The sequence below is a fragment of the Mobula birostris genome, chromosome 4, assembly GCF_030028105.1.
Source record: "Mobula birostris isolate sMobBir1 chromosome 4, sMobBir1.hap1, whole genome shotgun sequence".
Taxonomy (NCBI): Eukaryota; Metazoa; Chordata; class Chondrichthyes; order Myliobatiformes; family Myliobatidae; genus Mobula; species Mobula birostris.
The window spans coordinates 153,717,089-153,731,887 of NC_092373.1; the positions used below are offsets into that span (position 1 = coordinate 153,717,089).

The 14,799-nt window shown below is 40.7% G+C and overlaps 1 protein-coding gene across 12 annotated transcripts in view; it reads left to right on the plus strand.

Annotated features, from left to right (window-relative positions):
• The window catches only part of sclt1 (sodium channel and clathrin linker 1), a 91,551-nt gene that overhangs the window by 71,857 nt on the left and 4,895 nt on the right, over nt 1-14,799 (plus strand). For 9 of the 12 annotated variants that reach the window (XM_072256255.1, XM_072256252.1, XM_072256251.1 and 6 more), the window contains 3 exons: nt 104-300; nt 1,558-1,636; nt 5,068-5,163. In XM_072256255.1, coding sequence (XP_072112356.1) covers nt 104-300; nt 1,558-1,636; nt 5,068-5,163 — 372 coding nt within the window. Of the gene's footprint in view, nt 1-88; nt 301-1,557; nt 1,637-5,063; nt 5,164-14,799 lie in introns of those variants that run through there. The other 3 variants (XM_072256260.1, XM_072256261.1, XM_072256262.1) reach the window with 3 other exon arrangements.

The window sequence follows — 14,799 nt, forward strand, 5'->3', positions numbered from 1 at the left end:
TACCTACACTTACCCTTAGACCTTTAAAATTTGAAAATGTATCAACATACAAAATGAATTTGTTCAAAGCTTTTTGACAGTCCACAAGTTTTGTTTCATGTAGGTAGCAACTTTAGAACATGAATGCTCTGTGAAGGAACGTGGATTTGAAATTCAGCTACAGGAACTAGAGGAGACTAATCGGAATTCAAACACTGAACTGAAACGCTTATTAGCAGCGCAGCAGAAAGCAACAAGTCGGTGGAGAGATGAAGCGAGGAAACTAACTGAAGCCTTTGAAGTTAAACAAAACAATCTGAAGTGAGTAAATTCTACTGTGTTAGGTCTTTAAGGATTAAGAGGAGAGGGTACAAATTAGTTTACTTTAATGATGTTAAAACAGGACGTGTTACCATAAAGAGAGATGCAAGAGACTGCAGATGCTGGAACTTGGGGCAACAAGCAGTCTGCAAGAGAACTCAGCAGGTCCAGCAGCATCTGTGGGAGGAAAAGAAATGTTGACTTTTGGGGATCGCTGATGATTCCTTTCATCCCAGCAATGCTGCTAGACAGCTGATACATCACTTTAACTCAGTTTATGAAAATTTTACAAAGGGCAAAATTCATTTGAGTTTTAAGTTACCACATGTAACTGATTACATGAAACAAGATGGGTATGATGCCAATAACAGCTGTCTCCTCTGCTATAATATTTCTATGATTCTGTTTTCTTGTTTACCTAAGTGCTATCCCCTTACATACAAAACTTTAAATCATTTGTAAAGTAGCCTTGGCATCAACACTTTCACTTTTATACAAAAAATCATGTCTTTCTGATTGTACAATTTTATTTTTCAGTTCATTCTGATTTTCCTTTCCCAAATTTTCTGCATACTGCTTTGAACTAGATTTGCTATCTACCCACTTTACTAACATCTCTTTCCATTGTGTTTTTTCTAAAAGTTTACTAATGATCTTTTGCATTGTTTGAACTCAATAATATTAATTATTTTGTAACCAAGTCCAATTATGATCTTGCTTAGTGTATGACCATAATGTTGCACAACAACTGGCCCATGCCAGCCTCTGAGAGATTTTGTTGCATGCAGTCAAAGGATTTACCAAATGTGAATTTGAGTAACTACCAGCTCAGATTTTGCCTCTAAGTAGAACTCACACACGTTTCTTTCTCCAAATACTCTCCTAAATTGAGCCTGCATTGAGTTTAGAAATCATTGAATTTTTACAATAGGACTGTATTGGAAAACATAATTTCCATTACTGTATGAAACTGTTCAAAAATATTTGAACACCTCTCTTGAGTTTTACATTCTCAGAAAACTGGTGGCCTCTAATCTTGGGTAAAATAAAGTAAATCCAAATTTTGTTGATGAATTGCATATGCTGAAATTCAGCATTCCATATTTCTTTTGTCTGATTATATTCAACTCTTTTGAAGTACTGAGGCAATATTCATCTCAACCCTAAATTGTAGTCTGCTCATGTTGGGAATATTAACTTCTGAGGTAAGTAAATCCCAAATTAAGTACTTCATTCTTTCTTCCACTTTGCTGACAGGACTGAACTTAGTCGACAGAAACAGCATTCCCAAGAATTGGGTTTCCAGCTAGATGTCATGCATGAGAAAATGGCAGAGGTGAGATAGTTGATCTCGGTCATAATCCTAGTCCGGAACAGATTTATCTTGCATTCTACTTTAAGAGTTGGAAATTAGCATTTTTTCCAATCTGGTACCTACGTAGTTTAATATCTTCTGAATATGAAAGCTTTAGTATTTTTGAATAAGGTTTAATTGAAAAACCTAGGAACAATTAAAGCCTGCATCAATAAATGTTTACATTCTGTTGCCATGTGAATTGTCCTTTTGTATCATAATACTTATTATTATTATTAGTAGTAGTAGTAGTAGTAGTAGTAGTAGTATTTGCAAATTGAAGCAGAAGACAATTAATACTGATTGTCCACAGTTGAAAACATCTGAAAATAAAGCTGTAATTTTCAAATTATCTATACACATGGTAGAGATTACGTGATTGATAGTTCACTAGTCTGATGTCTATAATGCTTTGATACTTAAATATGAACCTGCTGGTATAATTTGGGATTTAAACATTTTCACATGGTATGACTGACTTTAAGCAACTTGTGTCTCCAAATCTGCTGAGAGTTTTTAAATCAATCCATCTCCTTGTGCAGAAGAGTGGATATTTTTCAGTTAATTCTTAAACCTAGTGGATCAACACTGAATAATTTATAACAAATTTTTGACTCAAAATATGCAGTCTTTATATTCCCCTTCAAATGATAGAAAATGTTGATTGTTTTGATGGAATTTTAACTCCAGTAGTCGTTATTTGGAATCATTTTCAAAATTCCAATAAATTCTCATAGTTTTGGGTGGGAATGCTAATTTTGCTATTCTGACAGATGGAAAGGATAAATAAATATATGAGCTGGGAAAGTTAAAAGATTGTTTTAGGAGTTCTTCCAGCCTGTAATTAGAACTTCAAATTTTAGTTTTGCTTGATACATAATTATATTTGCTGAACATCATTTTAATTTATACACTTGCCATCAGTTCATCTGTTTCTGAGAAATCATATTACAATTCTAATGCAAGAGTGGCAGGGTGGAGATGCGTTTCTACCATAAGAGATGTAAGGCACTCCTTCCCTCCCCTTGCCTGCAAGTCACCCTCAGGCAAGGTATACATCTGCTTAGTGTCTCCCCCCCCCCCCCCCCCCCCCCGGGATTAAGGTTTGCATGAAGCCATGGGAGTGGATGGTGGATGGTCATATGAGCCACTGGTACACATCACAAATCCTTGATTATTCAACCACTTCATCTCTGAAGAGTATTGAAAGTGGCTAGGGTCACCTGTTTGGTAAAGACACTGCCCAAAAGAAGGTAATAGCAAATGATTTTTGTAGAGAAATTTGCCAAGAACAATCATGGTCAAAGGCCGTAATCGCCCATGTCATCCGACACGGCACATAATGATGAATGGAAGGGAATTACTGAGTATAGCACCACATGAAAAAGTTAATGATCTTTCTCTATAGAAAATACGTTAGCCCAAAGTTTTGGAGTAGTGAACCTTACAGTAATTGTCAAGAATTGAATCTTTTATCTCACCATTAGGTATGGATTAATTTTTTTCATTCAGCTGTAGGACACAAAATTGATGACATGATAGGTCAAGTAAAATTAGAACAAATACCCTCCCTCCTGAATCATTGAGAGGAAAGAACAATAAATAGATAGAGACAACAATGGGATGAGACTGAGGGAGAGAAAAGGGGTGGGGGAGATGGGAGAGAAAAAATAAATTAGCCAACTCTTTAAAAAATAATTATTTAATTCCATTTCTGAACCACCAGGGCACTGTGGCACATGTGGAAATAAACCCTTACCGTTTTAAAAAAAAACTATATGATGTGAATCATTGGCTCAAAATGGCCATGGCTTGTTTTATTGGTATTAAAGCAATAAACATGAATTTCATTAAATCTTATTAACAGTCTTGAGGAGCAGATATATTGAGTTCCAACATTGCTAATGATAGTGTAGAAAAAAATCATCCAATAACTTATATTGGAACTCCACACTCATCCTTTTCTTTCACCACTAGTTGCTGTTTTTTTAACACTAAAATAATGAAGGGTATTTTGACATATCATTTCTGGACTACTATGTTTTTCTATAATCATTTCTTGCTGGGATCAATCAACAGGAATTCTGCAGATGCTGGAGTTTCAAGCAACACACATCAAAGTTGCTGGTGAACGCAGCAGGCCAGGCAGCATCTCTAGGAAGAGGTACAGTCGACATTTCAGGCCGAGACCCTTCGTGAGGACTAACTGAAGGTAGAGTGAGTAAGAGATTTGAAAGTTGGAGGGGGAGGGGGAGATCCAAAATGATAGGAGAAGTCAGGAGGGGGAGGGATGGAGCCAAGAGCTGGGCAGGTGGTTGGCAAAGGGGATATGAGAGGATGATGGGACAGGAGGTCCGGGAAGAAAGACAAGGAGGTGGGGGGGAGACCCAGAGGATGGGCAGGGGGTATATTCAGAGGGACAGAGGGAGAAAAAGGAGAGTGAGAGAAAGAATGTGTGTATAAAAATAAGTAACAGATGGGGTACGAGGGGGAGGTGGGGCACGAGCGGAAGTTAGGGAAGTCGATGTTCATGCCATCAGGTTGGAGGCTACCCAGACGGAATATAAGGTGTTGTTCCTCCAACCTGAGTGTGGCTTCATCTTTACAGTAGAGGAGGCCGTGGATAGACATGTCAGAATGGGAATGGGATGTGGAATTAAAATGTGTGGCCACTGGGAGATCCTGCTTTCTCTGGCGGACAGAGCGAAGATGTTCAGCAAAGCGGTCTCCCAGTCTGCGTCGGGTCTCGCCAATGTATAGAAGGCCACATCAGGAGCACCGGACGCAGTATATAACCCCAGCCGACTCACAGCCTCCAACCTGATGGCATGAACATCGACTTCTCTAACTTCCGCTAATGCCCCACCTCCCCCTCATACCCCATCCGTTATTTATTTTTATACACACATTCTTTCTCTCACTCTCCTTTTTCTCTCTCTGTCCCTCTGTCTATACCCCTTGCCCATCCTCTGGGTTCCCCTCCCCTTTGTCTTTCTCCCCAGACCTCCTGTCCCATGATCCTCTCATATCCCCTTTGCCAATCACCTGCCCAGCTCTTGGCTCCATCTCTCCCCCTCCTGTCTTCTCCTATCATTTTGTATCTCCCCCTCCCCCTCACACTTTCAAATCTCTTACTAACTCTTCCATCAGTTAGTCCTGACGAAGGGTCTCAGCCTGAAACATCGACTGTACCTCTTCCTAGAGATGCTGCCTGGCCTGCTGCGTTCACCAGCAACTTTGATGTGTGTTGCTGGGATCAATTATGTTTTCCATTTATTTTTGACACAGAATAACCTTAGATTAACCACAAATTTGTTTTAATGTATGAAAATGTTAAATCCAGAATATCAGAAAAGTTCATGTCTTTTCTATGAATTCGTCTTTTACATATTTCCATTTTTTATTTGAGGTAGTATGAGAAACAGCTGTCGGAAAATCAGGAAAAAATTAACAGACTTCAAAGGCGGCTGACTCACTCAGAGCACAGAGCAGCTACAGCCTCCCAAAAGGTAAATGGATGCATAGTCAGACAAGCTGCTTAACAACTGTATGATTATTTTAACTTTGAAGTGAAGGAGGTCTTTCTTTTTGTGCCGTTAAGTACCGAATCGAGCTATAAAATAATGCGCACTATAAGCTTGATGTTTGATTTCAAATGATCTCACAAATTTCTTGTGTACACCTCATAAGTGATTAAAGAGAATATTGCAGTGGAAAAGGGAGAGTGAATGTCATGGAATAATCAATGATGTAAATTACCTCTTAGTTTTAAGAAACAATGGACATACAATTATACCGATTGTAAACTGCCACTTAATAGGAAAGATATTGATGAGTATGTTTGCAGGAGAATTTCAGTGATGTGCAAAAGCTGTAGTGAGAATTAGAAAACTCATTAGAAACATCTATGTAGTCTGATTTGGAAATGATATTAGAGCAAAGAGATGGAAGGTCTTAAGTGTGTTTAGTGCAGTGTGTTTCTGGCCTAATGAAGGACTTAGCGATGCTGAGGTTGGTCCTCAGAAATGAGTAAGGCCAGGTGAAGCAAAGATCAATGGGGAACATCTAGAAAACAGGGATCAAAATATCATATCAATGGAAAATGAAATGGAGCACTCCAAAGTAAAAATCGTCAATTGAAGGAAGACCACTTTGAATAGGATGAAACAGATATGGCTGGGTCAAAGCTTGCCTGGGAAAACTGCAATTGAACAATGGGAGGTCATTAGTAATAGTATTTCAGCTATGATGTTAATGCATTCCCATAGCAGAGAAAGTGTAACGTTGAATCAGATTCATCGGTCTAGCAAGCGAGACAGAAATCACTGACTGCGAATAAATATAGTTATCATATATTTACAAAAACAGTAAAAATTCGACCAAACATTCATGTTCCCCAAGTTATGGAAACTACAAAGCGGAATATTCAACAAATATACATAGCTAAAAGCATGCACAGAGCACATCTTCCCAATGGTCATTTGCACCTCTTGCCTCAAAGGAAGAGAGTGAGAACCTCCCACAGGTGCTCTTCTATATATCCAAGATATTTGAAACCGGACATCAGGCAGCTAACCAATGAGGAAAAGCAGCTGCAGTTTCTAAACTAACTAATCACAACAAAGCAAGTTTTGAGAGGCAGAATAAACTGCGCCCTGCACAGGACACTCCACCCCTCGAAAGCTGTGAATAGGATAATCCTACCCTCAAACAAGTATGACTCTCACAAACTCCCAGAGTCACATATAAAACCCAAGAGTACAATACCCAGTACTGTAAACCCAATAAACACCTCCCAGTATACTACAATAATCCACCAACCTTCCTGTGCTCCAAAAGGCCACCAGCACCACCCTGGTGTGTAATAGCTAATGAGCTGGTCCTTCCACATAATCTTATACACTGACTCTCAGATGTGATCAACCAAGTAAGTGATGTTACCTGACCTATCAGGAATGTAAGTGCAGCATTCTTGACTAAGTGCAACTTTCCTTGGTGAGCAGGTAATCTAAGGTCATCGAAATCAGTTCCCAGCACTGTCTGGCTATACCATGCTGAGAAAGGCTATCATTCAAAATCTTCCTTCCTTTATAATAGCCCTCTTACCAACCAGCAAGGACAAAGTGCTCTTCCGAGAGGACTGGGGTGGCACACATATGGCATGATATGTCAACTGCACCACCCTGTGGGAACCATGGGTAGGCTTAGGAACGGCAAGTCCAGTAAGTGCCATTCAGTACCCAACAAGAACCCACCTTCGCAGCACTATTTGGCATAGACACAGCTGTTCCAAGGATACTGTTCCTGCTCACACTTGCCATTCACCTTGCACCTTGTACATGTACTCAACGTACCACCTACGCCAACACTCTGTGGGGAAATCACTAAGAGTCAGGACCTTTCAATTCAACAAATGATATGTAGGGAAATAACAGCCCTTAAGGCACTCGCTCCACCAGTGTTATTAAGGCTCAAGAACCATACTTGGGGTTGAGGTTGGCTGGAATAGACTATCCCCCCCCAAAACAGAATGCCAAAAGCCAAGAAGCCAGATAATTCCCCCCAGCAGTCTTTTCCCTCGTCAAGGGGATCAGTATCAGTGGCATCCCTTCTGTGGAGTAGTAAGGAGTCCTCGTACAAATTCAGTAATCTGACCCGTTGGTCCAGCGTGCAAATTCAAGTGCCATCCCCAGGAATGTATCACAGGATCTCCCACCACAAGTCAACAGCCACCACTTAGCCATTTTGTAATGCAAGGAAATACAAATGCACTCACTCACGATTAGTTTAAACGCAAACAACAGGAATTCTGCAGATGCTGGAAATTCAAGCAACACACATCAAAGTTGCTGGTGAACGCAGCAGGCCAGGCAGCATCTGTAGGAAGAGGTGCAGTCGACGTTTCAGGCTGAGACCCTTCGTCAGGACTAGTCTCGGCCTGAAACGTCGACTGCACCTCTTCCTACAGATAGATGCTGCCTGGCCTGCTGCGTTCACCAGCAACTTTGATGTGTGTCACTCATGATTAGTCACTGGATATTCAGAAAACACATAAACAACAGAACTACTAGAATTGCTCCCCAAATGTGGGCATCGCAAAGATGGAATAAAGTTGCCCAAGTTTCTACCCTGAAACTTAAATTTCATGTGGCCGATATGAAATGAATCATCCCTAAAACCAGTTGCATGGGGAAACACATAACAAAGTAAAAGATTAAGACACAGTAAATGTGTAACAGATTTAAAAAAACAAGAAACAAAGTAAGAGACTAAACAAACTCAAGAAACAAAATAGCAGATTCAGAACACAAAGCCCAGGCTGTAGTCCTCTTCATTAAAATTTGGTATGGAAATAAAGTTTAAAACAATTAATTTCTCACTGAGAAAGCACACTTATCAGAAAACAACTGATTAGGAAAAAGCAACTGGGAAGGGACCAACACATTGACAGTCTCTTAAAGACAAAGTCTTTTTTCTCTTTCACGCAAACTGATGCGTGTGGCCACACCTCACATTTTTGCATTCAAATCATTCACACTCTATTTACAGGGAAGATGGATGACACTCTCCCTACAACAATGAGTTGTTAAACACCACTACACCCCCCCTCCCCCATCCAGATCCCCTTGCATTAACCATGGCCCTTTGTAGGAAGTCCTGAATGGAATGCGAGGAATCTGGCAGAGGACAAAAAGAGCCCTTGTCTGTAGAGGGCTTGAAGAATAACGCTCTCCCTTCAACAGTCTCCCTCTTTTGCTACCCCGGACAGTTACTCCTCCACATTGCATGGAGGGTGGGGGTGGGAACCTCATTTACCTGCTCCTGGCATTAAGCAATATATATAAAAAAATTATTTACAGGATATCCAGGATCCCCCACTCTTTGTCTAGTTATCCAACTTGTGTACTTCTATGTGCATCCTCTTTTACATACTCCAAACCTTGTAATAATTGATTCACTGTACTTGTAGGATGACCAACAGCTGCTGCTATTAAAGACAACACTACCTCTTTTATTGGGAAAAACCACCATGGAAACCATGTATCCTATCATTCCTGAAGTTAATTCAATATCCTCTGGTGGGCCACGCTATCGTGGTATAACTCTACAATAGGCCAACCGGTGTAGAACGTTGAAAGTGGGATGGGGAGGGGGAGATCCGAAATGATAGAAGACAGGAGGGGGGGAAGGGATGGAGCTAAGAGCTGGAAAGTTGATTGGCAAAAGGGATATGAGAGGATAATGGGACGGACAGGAGGCCTAGGGAGAAAGAAAGGGAGAGGGAGGAAGCCCAGAGGATGGGCAAGGAGTATAGTGAGAAGGACAGAGGGAGAAAAAGGAGAGAGAGAAAAAATATATATAATAAAAGATAAATAACAGATGAGGTACAAAGGGGAGGTGGGACATTAATGGAAGTTAAAGAAGTCAATGTTCATGCCATCAGGTTGGAGGCTACCCAGACAGAATATAAGGTGTCGTTCCTCCAACCTGAATGTCAGTGGCCACACATTTTGATTCCATGTCCCATTCCCATTCTGATATGTCTGTATACGGCCTCCTCTACTGTCAAGGTGAAGCCACACTCGGGTTTCACACATCTGCAGACTTCCTCGTGTTTGTTGGTGTAGAACTAGTGCCCCCCCCCCCCCACTGTGCTCCATTCTACTTGGAATTTTAAATTCCATTCAGTAAGAGAATTATATTTAACTTTAACTGCAGCTATTATACGAACCTGTAGTGATGCATTATGCTCAGAGGAAGCAAGCAGCATTCTCAGAGCATTATTGATCACATATTGGGACGATAGGCTTCCTAAAGTACCCATCTCTGTGTTAGATAGGCTCACTCCGGTACCTGCCCTCATCCCATATCCTCAATAACCACCCAGCCAAAGACTCCCTAGACTTTCATCTGTACCTATCCCTTAAACTCACTAATTTCATAGTAGAGAACTCCCTAACCTCTCTCGTCTCAAAGGTATCCATTGTACCATCCATTTCTGATCCTCTCCCTCCCCCTCCTGAGAGGAAGAAGCCGTAGGCCAGTGCCCCCCCCCCCATGTTGGCCCGTACTGTTTCAGGTACACGGTGGAGAGGGCATTCATTTTGAGGGATAAACCAAAGGGTCCCTGCTCCCTTCTCTCCCTCATTTTCATTATCTAGCCAGGCCTCCCCATCCACCAGCCCCACAGTAGGATCATCGCCCTGCCTCATCGTGGCTCAAACCTTAAAAGGGTTGGGCTGCCAACCAGCATCTAAGTGCTGTAGCTTCATTAACTGGCGTGCTATGTCTATATTCTTATCTCTCAACTTAGCAGCCCTATCCTGAGGCATCAATAGCGATTCTCTCAGAATAATATAGCGCTGACAGATTGTAAAATTCATTCTTGGGACTTGCTGTTGTTTTATACTGATGTCTTACAATGGCTGCAAACAGCCAGAAAGCATTCCGCTGGCTATCCTTTATCCTGGGAAAACCCAACAATCTAAGTATGGAGACAATGTGGTGTCCTATTTCAACACTGGCAAAATCTAACTGGTCTGACCAATCTACTGGCATTCCAATACCTATCAGTAGGTTATAGAGACTTCCAAAGCCCTCACTATTATCAGTCCACTCTGGCACTCTGCATCTCTCAAACAGAGGATCCACTCTTACAAATAACCTTTTAAAGAAATGCATTTCTGTTCAAAAGACCAGATGCTGCTTGCTCGCTGCGCCAAAATGTAATATTGAATCAGGTTCGCGGGTCTGGTGAGTGAGACAGAAAACAGTGACTGCGAATAAATATATTAATCATTTATTTACAAACAGTAAAAATTTGACCAAATATTCAAGTTCCTGAAGTTACAGAAACTACAAAGCTGAATAGTCAACATACTTAGCTAAAAGTGTGCACAGAGCATACCTTCTCAATGGTCATGTGCACCTCTTGCCTTACACAAAGGAAGAGAGTGAGAACCTCTCACAGGTGCTCTTCTGTATATCCAGGATATTTGAAACCAGACACCAGGCAGCTAACCAATGGGAGAAGCATCTGCAGTTTCTAAACTAACCAAACATGACAGGCAGAATAAGACACATCCTCCACACGACAGAATGTTAAAATTAAAGAGTTCCACCTTGACCAAAGATTTAAGGAATTGCAAAGATAAAAAGACCCTGATGGGAGTTGTATGCAGGTCTCCAAACAGTAGCCAGGACATGAAGTACTAATTACAAAGGGAGTTAAAAAGGACATGTAAAAAGAGTAATGTTATGATGGTCATGGGGGTTTTCTTATGTAAATTAGGAAAATCAGGTCAATGCCGGATCCCAAGAGAAATAATTTGTAGCATGCCTTTGAGATAAATTTTCAGAGGAGCTTGTAGTTGAGCCCACTAGGGAAAATGCAGTTTTGGTTTTGGGGTTGTGCAATGAATCAGATTTGATGAGGGAGTTTAAAGTAAACAAACACTTTGGAGCAGTGATCATAATATGATAGAATTCACCTTGCAGTTTGAGAGGGAGAAGCTAAAATTGGATGTATCAGTATTACCATTGAGTAAGGGGAAACATAGAGGTGTGAGAAAGGAGCTGGCCAAAGTTGATGGAAAGGGGATACTAGCCCGAATGACAACAGAGAAACAATGTCTGGAGGTTTTTAGGAGTAATTTGGAAAGCACAGGATCAGTTCATCCCAAGAAAGAAGCATTCCAAAGGGAAGATGAGGCAATTCAAAGACAGCATAAATAAGGCATACACTATAGCAAAATTAGTGGGAAGTTATAGGATTGGTATGCTTTTTAAAAAAAAACAGCAACAACTAAAGAAACAATCATGAGAGAAAAGATGAAATATGAAGGTAGCTAACTTAAAAAAGATACCAAAGTTTTTATTTCCCAGATATATAATGAGTGAAAGTGAAGCAAAAGTGCTCCGGACTCTGCTCAGTTCTGGTCACCTTACTACAGGAAGGATGTGGATACCATTGAGAGAGTGCAGAGGAGATTTACAAGGATGTTGCCTGGATTGGAGAGCATGCCTTATGAGAATAGGTTGCGTGAATTTGACCTTTTCTCCTTGGAGTGACAGAGGATGAGAGATGACCTGATAGAAGTATATAAGATGATTAGAGGCATTGACCGTGTGGATGGCCAGAGGCTTTTTCCCCGGGCTGAAATGGCTAACACGAAGGGGCATAGTTTTAAGGTGCTTGGAAGCAGGTACGGGGGAATGTCAGAGGTAAGTTTTTAACATAGTGGTGGTTGTGTAAAATGCACTGCCAGTGATGGTGGTAGAGGTGGATACAATAGGGTCTTTTAAGAGACTCTTAGATAGGTATAGAGAGCTTAGCCTAGAATTTCCCTACTGCATAGCCTTCTATTTTCCTGTTTCTAGAGTAGGTTACATGGTCAGAACAACATTGTGGACTTAAAGGGCCTGTAATGTGCTATAGATTTCTATGTTCTAGACTGTTGGAAGATGACAATGGAGAGGTAGTAAAGGGGAACAAAGAAATGGTGAACAAACTGATTAAGTATTTTGTGCCAATCTTTACTGTGAAAGACACCAGAGTTTGCCAGACATTTGAGTGTTAGGGTGCAGAAGTGAGTGTAGTCACTATTACTAAGATTCTTAGGAAGCTAAAAGATCTGAAGACAGATCAGTCACATGGACAGATGGAATACACCCTGGGGTTCAGAAAAAGATAGATGAAGAGATTGTGGAGGCATTAGTAATGATCTTTCAAGAATCTTTAGGGCTGGAGAATTGCAAATGTCACTCTACTCTTCAAGAAGGGAGGGAGGCAAACAACTGAAAATTATCAGCCAGTTAACTTATGTGGTTACAGTCCATCATTTAGGATGTGGTTTTGGGTTACTTAGAGACACACAATAAAATAGGCCAAAATCACCATGGTTTCCTTAAGGGGAAATCTTGCCTGAATAACCTGTTAGAATTCTTTCGGGAAATAACAAGCAGGATAGAGAAATGATTACTTGGATTTTCAGAAGGCATTTGATAAGGTGCCACACATGAGGCTGCTACACAAGATAAGAGTTCATGGTATTACAGGAAACATACTAACATGCACAAAAAATTAGCTGACTGACAGAGGCAAAGAATGGGAATAAATGGGGCCTTTTCTGGTTGACTACCAGTGACTAGTTGTGTTCCAAATGGGTTGGTGTTGGGTCCACTATTTTTCACAGTTTATTTTAAAGATCTGGATGATGGAATTGATGGCTTTGTAACTAAGTTTGTGGATGTGATAGATTTGCGAAAGATAGGTGAAGGGACAGGTAGTGTTGAGGAAGCAGGAGTCTGCAGAAGGACTTGGGCAGATTAGGAGAATGAGCAGGTGACAGTTGGAAAACTATCGTAGTGCTGGATTTCTTAAAGCAGGCATTCACAACCTGGGGCTCACAGAGTCCTTGGTTAATGGTAGTGGTCCATGGCATAAAAGGTTAGGAACCCCTGCCCTGAAGATTAACCAAAGACAACACACTGCAGATGCTGAAATCTGGAGTAAATCATCTGCTGGAAGAACTCAGTAGCATCTGTGATGGGAAAGAAATTGCCAATGTTTTGAGGCAAGACCACACGTGAAAATCTGACAGCAAATATAAAATAAAATACAAGAAATATTCTGCAGGTTTGTGAACAGGATAAAGCGAAATTACAAACGTTTGTACTTTTAAAACAAAATGTAGAATCTAATTGTGGAGGCAAGGGGTACAACAGACAAATTAAGATAAACACTTAAAACACTGACTCATCCATAATATTGTCATCAGTATCAAGCACATTTTAGGGACGGCGTAATGGCTTTGGAAAATGTGTGGAAGAAATCTAGCGGAATGATTCTAATGATGCTCATTCCTGTGATTGTTTTTGCCACAAAGGTAGCTGGAAGGAGATCTAACATACTTAAAATCTTTAAGAATATAGACAGAGAAAAAGTTGTTTCAGCTGCAAGGGACAACATGTCGAGGATGTAAGATGAAGGCAGGTGGCAAAAGAACCAATGCTAACATGGCACCCATTTTATACTTTTATATATGGATGTGAATAGATATAATATTTAATGCCCTATGTTAGGCCCAGCTTTCATGTATAATGTCACATAATCTAGTACTTTATTCCCTTGGTATAGTTAAAATATGAATTTTAGCCTTGTTACTCTATGCTTGTTTTGCATTAGAAAAATGGTTGGACAGGACATTATTGTCTGTAGTAGTGGGGGGGGGGGGTTTATATATTGCCTAATTATTTAAGTTTGATCCTTGTAGGAACTTTACCTGATCATTTCAAAAGGAAGGGGAAAAATGAATTGTTTAAACAAGTTTTTAATCACAGTCTGAAGAAGTTTCCCTTAGGACAGTATGGTGGTACAGCAGTTAGTGCTGCTGCTTCACATCTCCAGTGACTTGGCTTCAATTCCAGTCTGCGGTGCTATCTGTGGACTTTGTCTTTTCTCCCCATAAACATGTTTCTGTTTGATTCCATATTCCATGATATAGTCATAGTCATACTTTATTGATCCTGGGGGAAATTGGTTTTCGTTACAGTTGCACCATAAATAATAAATAGTAATAAAACCGTAAATAGTTAAACAGTAATATGTAAATTATGCCAGGAAATAAGCCCAGGACCAGCCTATTGGCTCAGGGTGTCTGACCCTCCAAGGGAGGAGTTGTAAAGTTTGATGGCCACAGGCAGGAATGACTTCCTATGATGCTCAGTGTTGCATCTCGGTGGAATGAGTCTCTGGCTGAATGTACTCCTGTGCCCACCCAGTACATTTTATAGTGGATGGGAGACATTGTCCAAGATGGCAAGCAACTTAGACAGCATCCTCTTTTCAGACATCACCATCAGAGAGTCCAGTTCCATCCCCAGAACATCAATGGCCTTACGAATGAGTTTGTTGATTCTGTTGGTGTCTGCTACTCTCAGCCTGCTGCCCCAGCACACAACAGCAAACATGATAGCACTGGCCACCACAGACTCGTAGAACATCCTCAGCATTGTCCAGCAGATGTTAAAGGACCTCAGTCTCCTCAGGAAATAGAGACGGCTTTGACCCTTCTTGTAGACAGCCTCAGTGTTCTTTGACCAGTCCAGGTTATTGTCAATTCGTATCCCCAGGTATTTGTAAT